Source organism: Pezoporus occidentalis, unplaced genomic scaffold, assembly GCF_034315485.1.
Source record: "Pezoporus occidentalis ecotype Australia unplaced genomic scaffold, CSIRO_AGI_Poc_V1 ctg23, whole genome shotgun sequence".
NCBI lineage: Eukaryota > Metazoa > Chordata > Aves > Psittaciformes > Psittacidae > Pezoporus > Pezoporus occidentalis.
In genome coordinates, this window is record NW_026914180.1 from 11,454,463 (window position 1) to 11,472,063 (window position 17,601).

The 17,601-nt window shown below is 38.7% G+C and overlaps 1 protein-coding gene across 3 annotated transcripts in view; it reads left to right on the forward strand.

The window, feature by feature from the left end:
* NRP1 (neuropilin 1) overlaps positions 1–17,601 on the forward strand; it is a 117,444-nt gene that overhangs the window by 76,356 nt on the left and 23,487 nt on the right. For all 3 annotated transcript variants that reach the window (XM_062621593.1, XM_062621594.1, XM_062621595.1), the window contains exons 8-11: positions 6,773–6,928; positions 9,787–9,931; positions 11,377–11,708; positions 16,225–16,369. In XM_062621593.1, coding sequence (XP_062477577.1) covers positions 6,773–6,928; positions 9,787–9,931; positions 11,377–11,708; positions 16,225–16,369 — 778 coding nt within the window. The remainder of the gene's footprint in view (positions 1–6,772; positions 6,929–9,786; positions 9,932–11,376; positions 11,709–16,224; positions 16,370–17,601) is intronic.

Sequence of the window (17,601 nt, forward strand, 5' to 3'; positions counted from 1 at the left end):
TGTCAGAGACACAGAGGTCTTTTCTTTCATTTCTTCATTGTCTTTTTTTCCTTTTTGTTTCTGGATTTCATTTTTCTTACACTTTCTGCATCTTTTCCTTATTGAACAGCCCCATAATATTGACTAAGGTTCTCTTATATTCATCAGTCATACGTTTTCATCATCTTAAATTTTCTTTTGTAGAAACTGGCTGATCTTCCTCTAAAAACATTACTGTACTCAATACTGCAATCCCAGCACCAGTATCTTAATGTGGTAGCATCCTTTGAGTCTATTCTTTGTTGTCAGTTGGAGGAACCTTTATACTTACATTTTTTTCTGCTGCAGAGAAGCATTTGGGCAGAAGGTGAAGATTGTAAGGAATATTTCAACTGCTAAAGAAAGTTTATTTCCCTTTTGCTGCCAAGCATTCCTATTTCTTTGGCACGAATGTTTGTTCATCTTCTCTTTCACGCTTCCACATTTTTGCCAAGTCACATAAGGATTGATTAGAATCATAGAACCATAGAATAGTTAGGGTTGGAAAGGACCTTAAGATCATCTAGTTCCAACCCCCCTGCCATGGGCAGGGACACCTCACACTAAACCATGTCACCCAAGGCTTCGTCCAACCTGGCCTCGAACACTGCCAGGGATGGAGCATTCACAACCTCCCTGGGCAACCCATTCCAGTGCCTCAACACCCTCACAGGAAAGAATTTCTTCCTTATATCCAATCTAAACTTCCCCTGTTTAAGTTTTAACCCATTACCCCTTGTCCTATCACTACAGTCCCTAATGAAGAGTCCCTCTCCAGCATCCCTATAGGCCTCCTTCAGATACTGGAAGGCTGCTATGAGGTCTCCAAGCAGCCTTCTCCAGGCTGAACAGCCCCGACTTTCTCAGCCTGTCTTCATACGGGAGGTGCTCCAGTCCCCTGATCATCCTCATGGCCCTTCTCTGGACTTGTTCCAACAGTTCCATGTCCTTTTTATGTTGAGGACACCAGAACTGCACACAAGCACTCCAACACTCACTTACAAGAGCAGAGTAGAGGGGCAGGATCACCTCCTTCGACCTGCTGGTCATGCTCCTTTGGATGCAGCCCAGGATACGGTTGGCTTTCTGGGCTGCAAGTGCACAGCATAGCAAATGGGATAGCGTAGCAAAGCATACTGACTAAAGGCAGTTGTTAGGTACAAACTAGAAGTTGAGCATGTGATTAGCTGCTTTCTCTTCTGGGGCTTTCAGGATGTTGCTGTCCAGGTCAATGAAAAAGACTTTAGTGATTCAGAAGAGATCTTACTAACATCAGTGTCTCCTCTTTTTTTTTACGGAGCTGCCACAGTATCACTGAGAATTTTGCACAAAGATCTAGAACAGTTTACAGCCTTAACTATTTTCACTAAAACCCAAGATGAGTATTTACACCCTGTCATTAAGCAAGGACTTGTGCTTTTGTAACTCATTTCAAGGACAAAGACTTTTGAAAGTAATTTTCCAGCCAAATTAATTAGACTGTTTTCAGAATTTCTACTAAAGCTTGTGCCATTTCTGCTTAGCATTATGATCTTCTTTACTTAAAGCTCAATAAATAAAGGAATTGACTGGTAATTGTATATACATCATGGGAGAGCATGATTGGTCAAATCAACAGCAACAACTAATAAAAAAGATCAACTCTTGCTTAATTAAATATTTGAGAGAAGAACAGTGAAGCATCACAACAGTTAATCTGACTCAGAGCACTTTATGCTATCTAGGGAAATGACACAGTTCTCTGAAAATATTTACTTTGGTATGTTGTGTCAAGTGATAGATTATACAGCTTTTCAAGCCACAAGAGATGCCCACAACAAAAAGCTTCCTGTTGTTAATCAAACTCCAGCACTTTGTCCTTTATTTTCTCAGGCTGTTAAACAGACAGACCTACAGTAGGAGTGTTAAAAGCTGGTAAAACTGCTCCCTTGCTACAGCTCCCTTGATGACTGTATTTTATTTTACGAGGCAGACTTTCATTCTGAAAATGAGGTCTTCCATACTACGACATGGTTATGCATGACGAAAGGAAGCAGCAGTATTAACTTCAAGTCTTGTGTGTTGTGTTGTTCTTTATCCAGCAGTTCACTAAGACTTGCTACATGATTCATTGTGCAGAGCTAACTGTTACTGGTTTTCCTTCTCTTTAACTGGTGTCTAATAAAATGAGTATGTGCATGCCACCCCTTGTATATGTATGCCTTAAAAATGCGTCACCCACCCACTGTCTTTGGAAACAGTAAGACAGCAATAAAAATATTTTTCCTGGATGCTGAAAGATATTTCGGAATAAATAGTGAGGAAGTAATTCACATGTAGAAACAGCTAGCGTCTTGCAATATGCTCTGGCAGGAAAAAAAAAAAGTTGATTTTAGAAGCAGGAACAGCTAGGGCTTGTTTTACATGGACATTTCTCTCCTGGAAAAAAAAAAACAAAACCACACACACACTTGAGATATTCTTTATTTCTTGTAAGTTGGGGGCCCATTCTTATAGGCAAGTCCACTCCCTGTCTCGTACTTGCTAATGAAGGCAGTCACGTTGCTGCGCTGGCAATTATCAAAGGCTGTGGTTTTGGATAAGGCCCTAAGGCATCATTTTCCAAGAGCGATATGCTTTTTTATCTGAATGAAAGTGAACAAATTTTGAAAAAAAAACAATTAGCAACATACTGCAGTTAGTCAAAGCTGAAACTCCAGTCATGGAAATGAAATGTCAAGATTCCAGGTTTGGAGACAGCTGCCTATCTCGGATCACAGCCATACAGCATGCAATAACTTCTAAAATTGCTTGCATCCTCTAAAATAAATACCAGATGTTTGTTTATCATATGTGCAGAAAGTTAAATGTCAAATAATTGCAGGGAAATGCATTTGATGTTCATCTTCAAAAGTACTGTATTTCATCACCACCTCTCTTCACAGTTCGTTTTAATGTGAAACACAAGTTCTTGAAACAAAAAGGCCACAGCAAAAAAATAGTTGTTAAAGATTTGTATTACTACCTCAGCTGGAGGAGACAGAATCTGAGAAAAATAGGTTACTTCTGGTCATGTTAACACTTAGAGACCTCTGTGGAGATGACATAAAAGTTGATTGGAAATCACACAGACAGTGTACTCTATAACCATAAGCTTCCAAAAAGCCTAAGAACTCCTATCTGTTTGGTAGCACAGCTGTACTAGAGATACTACCCTCTGCAATAATTCCTCTGCCTAACGTCATTCAGAACTGTGTCTTACCACAGCTACATTTTGGTTCCTTTAGGATGCCAATTGTTAATAGCAGTTGATATGGTTGAACTTCAACTCTGCAACATTTAGAATGTGCATTTTACACACAATTTTGCATTTTACAGAAAGTAAAGTTTTTAAAATCATTGGAAAGAAAACAAAATACATCACAAAGCGGTTAATGAGAGTGAGCTTAATAGCTCACTAAAATGTCATGCAGTTTCCGAGGGTAGTTCTCTGCATAATTTATTTCTCTCACCTTACTTGGAGAAGGAGACTGGTACATTTAGAGTTTGATTTACAAACATACTTAGGCACCACAGAGGGGTGCTCAGTGTTGCAAATCTGTTTGCATGCACCTGGAGAGAAGCGGTTCCTCTCTGGAGGCCACTGCAAAGAACTGTCAAAGGGAAGAAAATGCCTTAAGCTCTGCCTCTTTCCTGGACCTCTGCATTGACACAGAGTTAGTACTAAAACTCCAGTCCTCCTGCTTCTCTTCTGCTTAACCCCACCTTTCTTATTTGCACTTCTCCTTTTCCACAAAACACTAATGGAGAAAGGTTATTCTTTTTTCTTCTATCAGCTTGTGAGCAAACACCCCCTGGTATGTGGCAGGCCTGGAGTTGCAGCTTGCTTTTCCAAGAGGTTTAAAACTGTGGCACATAGCTAAACACTCAACCCATCAACCTCCAGGTGCTCCAGGAGAGGACTATTGTTGACATAGTTCCAGTTTTTAAGAAGCACATTAGATTCACTGATCTGGATAGAGCGCATCTATAAGAAGGGATGTTCTTACTAACAAGAGATGCCTTCCTACTCGTGTACCTTATTACACAGTTATTGGAGCCATGAGCACTAATGAGGTTTCCCCTTCCCTATCTAGAGGCAATAAATTAGAGGTCTTCTCAGAGTCTTTCTCTCCCAGTGAGCTGAGCTGCTAACTTCTGGCAGGAGAATTTCTGCCTGCATTTTAAATTCTGCCAGATTTCAGGCTATATCCTTTGTGTGTCTAGGACTTAGACCTAGGCAGTGGGATAGATGCTGTGGGATATTCAGTGCCCTGGGAGTTAAAGAGGTATATTGAATACCAGCATTTGGGACCAAGCATAACCTGGGGAACTGAAATTCTTTGATGAAACAAGCCTGAGTTGCCTTAACAGTCAGTGACTGGTAGCTGTAATTGTTAGTTCAGGCATCAACTAATCAAACCTTCCCCTAAAACCCCAATGTTAAATTTTAGCTTGCCTTCAAATACCTAGAACTCTTGTAATAGGCCATTGCTTGACTTTATTCACAATGAAGTACTTACTGTATATTAAAAAGCCCCTACTAGAATCATTTCAAATCAGTTGGAACAGTACAGGCTTGGGACCCTAATCATTTCAAAACTGAAGAGCTGTTTCAAATTGTAAGAGAAGCAGATCATTTAAATAACTTAGCTCTGCACTCCCTCAGACTTCCAGATTTTCAAGTGCACTTCAGCCTGGAAGTGAATGTGGTATTGGACATAACTCAGTGCAGCACACTTTACAATCAGCAGAGTACAGTTTGGAGAGCATTTCAAGTTAAGCTGCGATTGCTCAGTGCAATGATGCCCACATTCCCCCATTAACTTTCAGATTGCAACAATCTAACATCTGAGACTCTCCAGTTACTTTAAATCACTTGATTGTTTTTGTAAGGTGGTGCTGGGATTCTTTCTTTTTTTCTTTTTTTTAAGACTGAACTTTTTTATCATGACAAAAAAAAATATGTTGCAGCATTTCACCCCTAAAGACAAGGGCTAAAATGTTACATATAGAATTTACCAGCCTTAAAAACTGGGGCAGGGGCTTTGCCCTGAGAGCTAGTTCTATCTGTCACACACAAGGCTCCTATTCTTGTGCTGGGAAACTTCAAAATGTCTCGCATATGACATGGGCATTGAGAGAGCAACCAGTCTGTCCTCAAGCACTTCCTTCAGCCTTTTGAGAGAGCATGTTGATTTAACTGCTCCAGCGCCTTTGGATATATGACACACATCCAGGAAAAAGGATGCATGTGGGACACAGGGATTGTATATTCTGCATCCTGGAACTTGGGAAATAATAAAAAGCTTAAGACATTCATGGGACATTCACTTGGGAAGAGTTAATTAACCTATTATTATCCTACTAAGGTCTGGACAACTGAAGTTTAGGGGAATAAATTATTTCAATTAATATTTTATGGGTAGTGTCGTTTTATACTGAAATTAAGTGGTTTGCTTTAGGGAACAAAGAGAAGGTTCTAGCTGCAGAGAGAGAGGGCGATGGCTTTGCTTTTCATTGGTTTGTTGTTATAGTTAAAGAAAGGCTGTAAGGCATTTCAAAGCTGTGTCACCAACCTGGCTGTGAGAAAGTTTTGTGCCTAGTTTCATCCATTTGCCAGCTGGAGTTGTACACTGGGACAAAGGTTTTGTTTGCCAGCAGAACTGACTTTGAGTAGCTGCACTCCTGCACCCCACACCATCCTCCCAGCAATGTCAATACATCTTCTGTCTTACCACATGACGAATTAGATAAGTAAACAGATCTGGTTGACAACCAAATAAACAAGTGGGGGAAGGGAAACTTAACCTAAATCACTTGTCCATTTAGCTGCAATGTAACTTCATGAGAGAAGGAGAAAGAATGAGTGAAGAAGAGCGAAAGCCTCTAACACGCATTCATGTGCACACCATAGCATTCATTTCTCCTGCAAGTTCAAAATGCCATTATTTTCTAATGTTCATTACATTTGACAGTTAGAACAGGATTATTGCACCTGTGCTAATGCTTCTTTCTGTTTTCTTCAAATACATCATACAGTACAAGAAACTCATTTGCTTTTTCCCCAGTAAAATCACACAGTGATTCATAAGTATCTTGTGACTCACTAATACACCACGGGTTTCTTTTCTCCTCTTCTGTTTGCAAATGATAAGCCCCTGGGTTTTTGCAGAATTCTTGTTATCATTCCCTAAGTGCACGACTTTGATATTGAACTATTAAATTTCATCCCATTTCTAATACTGCAGTCCTTAAGGTCGTCATTCGGTTCTCACTGCGTGAGTCTCCCCCGTATTGACAATACCTTGAAGCTTTGTGTCCTTAGCAAATTTCATTAGCATCTATGCAAGGTAGTTAAAGAAAGTATGAAGTAAGATTGTACATGAGACTGATCCTTGAGGAGCTCCTCTATTAATTTCTCTGCAGCCTGGTGTTTTCCATTTGCACTGATGGGGTCTCTTGTTCCTCCCCCACAGGGGAAATTTAATTCTCTGACATGTGAATAACACTTCTGGATAATTAGGCAAATGTTCCCATCTCTTGTGTTGGCACTATTTACCAAAAGAGGACTTTATGGCTATATTATTATCAATAATACGTTGCAATTTCCTTTATATGAAATCCTTATTATTTTTGTAAAACATGGGAGAGGGGGGCAGAGTGGGTGTTACTTCTGCAGTGTTGTTATGCTCTGAACTGATTGTCCTTCTGTCTCAATTCATTGTTACCACAGGTAGATCTAGGCCTTCTCCGCTTTGTTTCTGGAATTGGGACTCAAGGTGCCATCTCAAAAGAAACAAAGAAAGAATATTATCTGAAAACATACCGCGTAGATGTCAGCTCCAATGGAGAGGACTGGATTACACTGAAGGAGGGAAACAAGCCTGTTGTAAGTCTTTTCTCCTGTACCTCTCTTTGGCCAAGAACTGTTTAGTTATTATCAATTGTTTAAAAAAAAAACCAAAATGACAGGAATAAGGTATCACAGTTTTCATCAGATTGCTCAGGGTTAATAATATCCCAAATCCAAAACATAGCTATTGTCTCAGTAGTAATGAACTACAAAAACTGTTTATCCAAAGCACAGAGCAACTGAAAATGGTGCAAGGTGCTGCCCTGTCTGTTGTACCCAACATAATGTGAGTGGTTCAGGTCTTTTCCCTGGAGTGTGCTGCTGTTTCCTATTTTGCCAGAGGTTTTCTATGTGACCTTAAGAAAATCACTGTGGGGAACTTTTTAAAAAATATGTAGCTCCCTTATCTGCAGTAAAGCTGTGGATATGCAGTGTGTCAGTGCCTCAGATCCCCATGCATAGCCATGCTGTCTTGCAGGAGGGCTAGCAAGTGATTAGTAGTTTCTTAGACTTCCAAGCATCTCAGTGATGGGGGTCATGCAGACAGATAATTAGGCACACCTTTCCATCCTTATAGATTTTTAGCACCTTTCCATTTGTCAGCGGATTTGCTCTCTGTGACCTCCCAATGAAACAGCTTTAGACACTCCTAAAAAAATCTTCATTATGTACTACCATGAGCATAGAGCTCATTACTGAGAAGTCAATTCTGCTCCAGCTCTCACATGAATAGTCCCAGTGAGGCTGTGCTTCCCTTCCCACCTCACTCAGGATGTGCCCCGGAGCAGCATCCCTAGAGGCTGCCAGCGGCTGATGCAACTGGAAAGATTTGGTGGTACCTCCCTTCAAAACAGCTTTTTTGTGACCCTTCTGTGAAGACTGAGAAGAGCTGTACAATATTAAATTCTATCAGTGTAACCCTATCTAGCTCTAAATATTTGGTTACTGATATTTGTTCCTGATTCGTCTGTAAGTGCTACGCCAAGTCTGCTGTATTTATCTAAGCAAAATGATAGCAGTGTTTAAAATATGCATCTTTCTTCTTTGAAACACTTTGTAAATCAACAAAAAATGAATCCTGAAAGCTTCTCTTTGACAGGTATTATCCTGTTTTTACAGAGAAGGAACTTTAGAAGGTCAAATGCTACAATGTGGGTACTGTATAATGATGTTTAGAGGTACAATAACTGACTTGCCCAAAGTCACAAAAGGAGCAAACGCTGTGGCCGGTCTCCTGAAACACAGGGTCTCCTGGCTCTGGTTTCCATAATCTGAACAAATGCCTCTTTCAGAATCAGACCTTTCTTGATCTTCAATACCAGCTTCTATTTGTAAACTCTTCAAGAGTGTAATTTACATGAGTTTCTCTTGTACATGATGTCCTTAGTGAGAACACTTACTAAACCTGTGTTATTTGTTCAAGGGGTTTATAAAAGAATCAGGTTCCTAAAATGGCTATGTTTTACTGTTGATCAGGTTAAGAAAAAACTATGCACCAGTCTTCCTCTGATATTTTTAAACAAATGAAAAGTTAAGTAGCCTTGGCTACTAAAGAAACAAAAAAAGCAGGCAGCGGCAAATCTCTTCAAGGCAGCCTCACACGAGAGCCAGGACACGAGAGTTCACTAACTGCATATGAGAGGCTATGTACTTTTGAGAAAAGACTGATTTCCTCTGTCAGAGTCAGACCTTGACAAAACTACAGCAGGTTCTCCCAGAGAAAATAAAAGTTGCTGAAAAGTAGCTCCATCTAAAATCTTTTGCTAGATATGAAACTCCTATGTAAAATTACTTGAGATATAAGTGAGACTGATGAGTTGACAGCTGTGCGCTGCTGGCCTCTGCTCCATGAGTGCAGTTACTGCAAGTAACAAACAGGAAAGTGGACAGTGTATGTATCTCCCATAAAAGGAAAGAGGTTTATATCTATGGGAAACAGGAAATTGTTCCTCTCTACGTGAGGAAGAAGCAGGAAGCTGAATCACCTTCTTTGGGCTAGAACATTGCAAGGTTTCAGCTCTGCTAGGAAAGAGCGTTTCTGCAGGATCCTCAACATGAAAGCACAGCACAATCCTGTCCCTTCTTGTGGAAGTCTCATTGTTCATACAATTTGACTGCTAGCCTCAGGAGACACAGACAAAATCTTAGAGCCTGCTATGTACGTTTTAAATAGACTTCCATCTCAGTATGCAAGAAAAACTGGGTATGTTTATCCTTGTTAAAAATTATTTTAAAACAGCAGGTTAACAAAGCAAGGTTTGCACAATACACTCTGCAAAACTCTTTTAAGCCTAAGGATAACAAAATAATGTGTGTTTTTATTCTAACTCTGTATGGGATATTTACGGTCTGACATCCAAACCTTTAATTTGGCCCAGAGGTTCTGAAGCTTTTTGCATCATTTTATAAATGTATGAGGAATAAATCTGCCTAATGGGACATTGAGAGATTCTTCCAGGACATGGCAGTCCTTGGGTGAGAAAGACCATCGTATGTCATTCCTGCATATAGACCTGGGCGCTAGGAACACTTCAAAATAGGCAGGGAGAGACCCTTGTTGCACTCAGTTGAGCTCTTGCTCTTAAGATGGTCCTGAGCTCTCCTGATCTGCTCTGCAGTGTTATGGTGTGTTATGGGACTCTGCAGCTGGCAAGTATTTTTTAATATTATTGAACATGTTGACTCTTCTTTTTTCCTCTCCAAGGAAAGCTTATCTGTCTCCAAAAATTGGCTTAGAGTTTAATGAAATAATTCCCCACGCAAGTTTCTTGTCTCAAATCTCCCTTCCCTAGATAACTGTAGTTAGACCTTGAATCATATCTGTAAAACACAGAATTATAAACACCATTTAAGAGAAAGCCTAACAAATATATACTTTTTCTTTCTACACAAAGGTGTTTCAAGGGAATAGCAATCCCACTGATGTTGTTTACAGACCTTTCGCCAAACCAGTTTTAACGAGGTTTGTGCGAATTAGACCTGTGTCTTGGGAAAATGGAGTATCACTAAGATTTGAAGTTTATGGCTGCAAGATAACAGGTATGTCTTGATAAGGATTTTAAAACCAAGGGAACTTATTTTGCCTGTGCTGTGGGTTTTATTTTTATGAATGAAATGCATTTTCACTATTTCCGCTGTGGTCTGAGTGGATAAATGAAAAAACAAACCCTAAAGACAATAAAACACTACAACCCAAACATACAGGGTTATCTGAATGTTGTTCTGGCATTGCCTTTTAGGTGTTCAGTTTAATTATCTTATAGATCCATGCAGAATACCTGAAATACACAGACACTTTGCAAATTCCTATCTTGTTTTTCCTTCCTAAACCTCCAGTGTCTCTCTCTCATGCCTGCTATTTATAGATAGTTCTCAGCAGGTTTCCCAAGAAACAAACATCCATAGCTTGCACTGCAAGGTACAAACACTTAGATCTGAAGCCTATTCAAGCATTATCATCAAAATACTAACTTGGATTAAAAAAAAAAAAGACAAAAAACAAACCAGTCACAAGCAGGAATGTTTTCTGAAGTCTTTTTTCCACCTAGATTTAGTATTTCTGTGACTTCTACAAAATAGAAGCATTTTTATATGTAAAGTAAAAATACAAGTTATATTCGAAGAAAATGTTAAGGATTTAATAGATTTACATAGCTGATTTTCCTAAAAAATACATACCATCATTTTACAGCATTTAATACAGTTCATTGGCACTGATTTTAAATAGTTCTAGAGATTATCTTTTTCTTTTTTTTTTTCAGTTAAAGTGTTTCTTTAGTCTTCAAAATGTTTCTTATAACTGGTTTCCATAAAGCAGGAAAACAAGATCACTGATCACTATGTTATAGAATACCAAGTCATTCTATGAAATCTTTTCAGAGTAGATGAAGGTAATATCAGCAGAACTGCTGTACATTCTAGATTAGAAATCTCTATTTCCTGTTAGCAGGAACTTTGAACTTATATTTAGCTGGGACCATAAAAGAAGCAACTATTTAGCTTCTGTGTCATTTGAAAAAGCCTGAAAGACCAAAGAAACACAACATGAAAATCTAAAGTACAGCAATAAATTCTAAGTTACAGAATGTATAAAAGATTTCCATTTCCAGTGTCACCAAAATTAAGTATTCTGCAACCAGGTTTTGGCAGATTTGGGAAGTTTTCTCTAGGGGAATATTCACAAATTCAGCTTTGACCGTGCACTTTTTGCCTTAACAAGAAGAATAGAAAAGAAGAATAGAATACAATTTTCTGATCCTTTTGGTTCCCATCAAGCCAGAAATACTTGTGGTATTTTGTTACTTCCTGCCAAAACTAGGATGTGAAAGTCTGAACAAATGAAAATTATACACGAATCCAGAAAGATTATTTTGGATGTAAGAAAGAAATAAGTAATTACTCATGGTAGCTAAATTGACTGATGGGTCCTGTTTCTGTTTTGGTGCTTGTTCAGATTAACTAGTTATTTGTTTGTTTTTCTGTAGATTATCCTTGCTCTGGGATGCTGGGTATGGTGTCTGGGCTCATTCCTGACTCTCAGATTACTGCATCTACTCAAGTTGATCGAAACTGGATCCCAGAAAATGCTCGCCTCATAACAAGCCGTTCAGGTTGGGCACTGCCACCAACTACTCATCCATATACAAACGAATGGCTTCAGATAGACCTTGGAGAAGAAAAGAAAGTGAGGGGAATAATTGTCCAAGGAGGCAAGCACCGAGAAAACAAAGTATTCATGAAAAAATTCAAAATTGGCTACAGCAACAATGGGTCAGATTGGAAAATGATCATGGATTCCAGCAAGAAAAAAATAAAGGTAAGGAGCAAAGCTCCACACTAAAAAAAAAAGAAAGAGTTGCATTTAAAAGAAAAAAGAAAAAAAGTTTTCATTAAATTTGTACCCATCTATCTCTGACCTTAGAAAAGGCAGACAGCTGGGATGAAGCCAAGCAGGAGGACTCCTAGGGCAGCAACCCTGAAGGGATGCTGTGGGAACCATCCCATGCCTGAGGGCAGGAGCTAGCCTTAGGACATTTGCCTCTCTCTGTGGCAAAGTTTTTGTTTATTCACAGCTAGCTCAAACTTTAGGTCTGACAGGGGTGGTGTGACTCTGTGGCCCCTAGGTTACTTGAAAAATACCATGTGATGGTAATAAGTAACACTGCCAGAAAAATAGTTTCCTCTGAAGTTTTTCTACTGACAGTGAACAAACTTATTTGAAACACTGGATTACTTTTCTTTTGCTTCTTTTTTGTCTGTGCAGTAGAATGAGAACAGTGTTATTTAACTCAGTGGGGTATGTGTTGGATTTCTGAACTGCCTATAGACTACTTTGAGAGCTTCACAGGCTCTCCATAATGGTCTGATCCAAGTCCTGCAAAAAGTGATGGAATTTTTGACTTTTTATTCCATCCCAAGTGAAAAGTACAATTGTACTGTCACAAGTGAAGCATCTTCGAGGTTACTTGAGAATAAAGGGTAGCTGGTTCATAGGTTCAAGAAGAAACTTCAAGACATTTACAGAGGAAGGCTTGCTGAGTTAGATTCAAAGGAGAAGAAAATGAGTGTGGCCCAGAAAACTTTCTGGGAATGTACCTATTTTGGTTTGGTTTCAAATGTATGTTTTTCAGGACAGAAGTTGCACCAAGAGTTCATCTTATTTACCCTAAATCCCATTCATCAGGTCTCCCATCCCATTTTGCTGTCATTTGCATAAAGTGCATTGTTGCCTCAAAGGCCACAATCCTTTTTCAGTCTTCACCCTATTGCTTGAGGAAACCAGTGGGCACACAGTCATCTTCACCAACTGCTGCTGCAATACTGGGATGATCAAGGAATCATATACCATGTTGTGCCTTCAAAAGGCAAATTGGTGTGGTGCTTGGCAGATGAGAATAGAGAGTTGCTCTGTATCTTATCTGCATAAGCCTGAAAATTAGATGTAAAAGCTGTTTTGCTATATAGACTCATCCATTGGACAGACCTGTCTTTCCAGAAAGGAAAAGCTGAGTGGGCCCATGGGTTTAGGTTTTCCAGGCACATTTAGTAAATATTGGACTTCATTCTCTCGTGTTTTAATCTCACTGAATATGTCTGCATTTTCTCACTTTTCATCATTTATTTTGGGGATTAAAACTAAACGAATTCAGCCCTTGCAGTCAGCTCCTTTCTGTTGTTACCATGAGTTTTGACTTCATCATAAAGTGTGAAGAGAGTGTAAATCAACAATGGGATCTAACCATTTTCTTTCTAAAATAGATGTTGTTTTGACATGTACTTCTACACTGTGGCTCAATGAGGGAAAAAAATAATGCCATATGCTTTCAAAGCAGTGCGCCGTCTGCTGCATGGCTTTCTGTTTTCTAATACAAGCACTTGCCATCATTGTCAGAAGTTAGCAGTTTGACAAGAAAACTAGTGTGCTAACTAGTGCAGCGAGCCCATCCTCGGCTTCCATCACTACTGGAAATGAACTTTCAAGATTAATGGAATGGGGAGGGTTGGAATTCAAATCTCTTGTGGCAAAATTATAATCCTTCCCAAAAATTCAAGACATTTGATAAACTTTCTTTCAAAGCACAAGTTTTCTTTAAAGACTATCAGATAAATCCCACAATTTGAGAGTCTGAGGGATTTAAAATGTTAATACTGGAATGTAGTATTTTTAAATGTAAGTGGAGCTGTATGGGACAGCATGCTATAATGAGTCACAGCAGGAATGTGGATTAGAAACAGCCCTGTTATATGAAATGAAACACATCGTTTCACTCGCTTAAAATCTTGACTTTCAATAAAAAAAAACACTGCATTTTAAGAAAGAAAGAGCAGTGACAAGCTAAAATAACAACAGAATATGTCCAAAGGCTGAAACATTACCAAGTTTCTCAACAACGATCTTGTCATCCATGCCTGCAGCTCCTTTCACTAGGACTAGTGTAACTCCTTCCTCTTTGCCTGACCTTATTTCTGCTGGCTTTGAATGTGCAGAATGTTTCCCTTTTAGCAAAGAAGTGAACATCACAAACCCTCAAACATCCATACAGAACCCCATTTTCATTTCAAGATCCAATTAGTATTTTTTGTCCATAGTCTTACTCAAGCTTACTCCATAAAGTCATCTTTTTCTTTCATACTTCTTTCCTCCTTCCACTTTTTCTGGGTTTCTTTACACTTTGTCTCATAATTTCTGGAAAAAGAAACTTCTGAATATCATGCCATTTGGAACAACCTTGTTAGATTTTTATGCAATGTTTATTTTCATTTTAGAAGCTGTTAGGAAGAATTTTTTTTCCTCTCACCTGTTTTGCTTCTCTTTTGTTTAGCTATTATTTATTAGAACTTATCTTTGTAATGAAGTAAAGCAATTTGTGACATAGCCTATATAAAAGACACTCACAAAGGGAAGTTTTACTGTATACTCCTCTCTTCTCCCCCAAGAAAAATATCAGTACGTGTTTTAAATGAACAGTCAAAATTGAATCACAAGCAGTTCTGCACTACAGAGGACAATGATTCAATATCATTCCAGTTGCCTGTTGAGTTCTAATGTCTATGTGTCAGTACTCCAGTACTGATGTCTTTTATGAAACAGTTTTCATTATTATATGTTGCTATTAAGACTACTATTAGAAAAGAAGCAAGGATTCCTCAGATATACGTCTGTCTACTTTTTACACATAAAGTAGCATTCATTCTTTCTCATATGCTAGGTAGCTTTTCAGATCATTTGCACTATATTGCTATTCAAATATAATAATATGTAACTCCATGTTAATTAGATCTGACAGGCCATCTCCATGTGAATTCTTGACATATGTCTTTCAAGCACCGGCAGATCACCAGGTCGACCAGTGTCCCTTGAAGCCACCTTGGGAGTACAATCTCCTCTAGAAAGTAGGAGCAGAAGAATTAATGTTGAAATTATTTTTTTAATTTAGTTATTTATAATCTCCCATCATCATTGGCTTTTGAGGCTGGCAATGTAACCAACAGCCAGAAGGGGCTGTGGACCATTGGTTGATAATACAGAGGTGTGCAGTAAAACTAAGCCAGGCTTTTAGGACTGCTTTGAAAATACGACCAGCAATCAGGTTTACCCATGCTGGTTTTGTGCCTTGGGAAATACAGACAGCTTTTCCCATGGCCTCTGTTTCCTCTGCCCCAAATCAATAAGTGGAGTTCATTTCATCTTGCATTTTCTTCTCCTTCAAAACAAATAGGATCTGGTGTTTTCTTCCTGAAGAAGGCTTCATGCTTCACAGCTATGAGTTGGAAATATCTTATAATAGCACTTCTAATCTTGAATTTGAACTGTAGTTCAAAGACAAATTTTTTTCATGCTTTGCCATTTTAACTAATTTATAGGAAAAATGAAAATACTTTACTTTTACTTCTCTGTTATATACATTTCCGTATTTTGTACTTAAGATAATTCAAGTCATTTTTTACCACAAAATAAGGCAAAAATAACCCCTTTTGCCTGTCTGGGGTTATAAATTCTTCATGGCAAGGACTGTTTCTTTGTACAGTTAATTCATTCTAAGGACCAATAGTCTCCATGGAGGCATTTGAGGTGTTGCTATAAGTACAAATTATAACTTGTTCTATATGCAAAAGATCACTGACAAGAGAAGCCTAAGGTATCAAACAAATGCCATTGAGAGCTGCACCATAGATAAAAAAGCTGGAGTGCAACTCAGAGAAGAGATTTTTCTCTGAAATATACATTTGCTGACCCTGCCTTGCCCGTTGGATTATATTGCAGTTTTGTCAGGAGACAGCTTTCTTCTTTCTTTCTTTCTTTCTTTTTATTCTTATTCAATAGCAGGCTCACTGGAAGAACTCTTGCAGCTACTGGAGTTTAATTTATGCCTTTTGAAATAACTACAACTTGTGAAACTCTGTCACTGGGGGAAATCAGATTGAAATTTTCTCTTGAATAGCTGGATTATTATTGTAACCACTTAAAAAGTGACAGGATCTTCACCTCAGCCTTTTTTTTTTTCCCTGAGAAGTGTTGAAAATGTCACCCAGTTAAACCCCAGATCAGAGTGTCATTTAGAAACATGTCTCATTAAACAGTCAGCTCTTGTTATGACCCTGATGGATTGGTTGCTACTGAGTTTATGAAAAATTAAATACGTTACTTTTCTGAGAAGCTTTAACTATGTATTTTCCATTCTCATTTAGGACAGGAATGCCTGACACTCATTAAGCGGTTAGAATCTAGCCTACTGCTCACCTAATTCAAAGACTAAAGAATGAAGGAAAAAAGACGATTGTTGAAAGTAGCTTTTTTTTTTCTTACAAGTAGCATTTGTCATGCTTTGTAGACTTTTGAAGGCAACACCAACTATGACACGCCTGAACTGCGGACTTTTGAACCTGTAACAACGAGATTCATCCGCGTCTACCCTGAGAGAGCCACACACGGAGGACTGGGGCTGCGAATGGAGCTGCTGGGCTGTGAACTCGAAGGTAATTGCTCTGCTAGAGATGAAATGCACACTATTATTTTCATAAATACATTCTCTACTTGGACTACTGCTGAACAGTGCTGTCTCTGCACACTCAGCGTATCGGACTTTTGCTTCCGTGACTGCCATTAGTGCTGTTTCTTGGCCTAATCAGTTTCTTCTCTTCAGACATTTGAATATGCCAAGGCACAAATGTTATTCTTTCTCCCATTCCTTGCTTGAATCAGAGTGATATTCTCCACATGGTTTTCTGTTCCCTTAAGCAACTTTATGATTATACTTTCAAGAAGCATAGATCTATTAGGAAAGAATAAAGACAGGAAGTTAAATTTTATGTTACCATGATGCAACCCTGGAAGAGATGTTTTCTGAGAATGCAGAGCTTTGCACTAAATATAGCAATTATGTCCGTTGCTCCTTCAAAGGTTGTGAAAATCATACCAGACACTATGGTGGACAATGATTACTTGGCTGGACAGTGTCTGTGCTATTCCTTTAAGGGTGTAATGGGGACCTCTTTATTCCTTACAGAGCTTTACTTTTGCAATAGTGTAGGAGATGAAAGATCAGGAAAAGCAAAGTTTAGACATTTATCTTTGGACTGTGACATGAAGTCAAGCTTTAATTCTTGTTCTGTAAACAATAATCATTTAACTTCATAGATAACTACAGATAACTCTAAGTGAATTTCACAATTTTATCTGGTAGATGATGGTATAGTGGCATGGCTTATAAACCACACAGCTTAACAATACACAGAACAACAAACCATGTTATGCAGGGTTTCATATGATAGCTTGTATAGAAGTAGTTGAACAGGCTCCCAGGATGAATAGAACTGATTGCTCTGCCTCCATTTCTTTCTCACCATTTCTCTCTCAAGACAGCAAAGTGGGAGGCATTTGCTGTGAGGATTGATGAGTTCCGTGTTGATTTTTTAGTGAAGGCCAGATTGGATAATTATGCTTTTTACTTGGCCAGAAAAGTGGGGAGGTTGGAAATACTTCTTAATTCCTGCAGGAAGCACTCATTTCCTGTGGGAATACTTAGTTCCTGCAGACTGTTGTGCTACTTGCTCAGAAAAAAGAAAACCCCTCACCTGCCTTATGTAAAATCACAACCTGCAGACAAAGTCCTTCGGCCACAGAGTTTCTGTAGCCACCTAGATATTAAAAGTGAGTCCATGGACCACCTTACAAAAACATGCTGCTCAATGAGATGGAGGAACCAAAG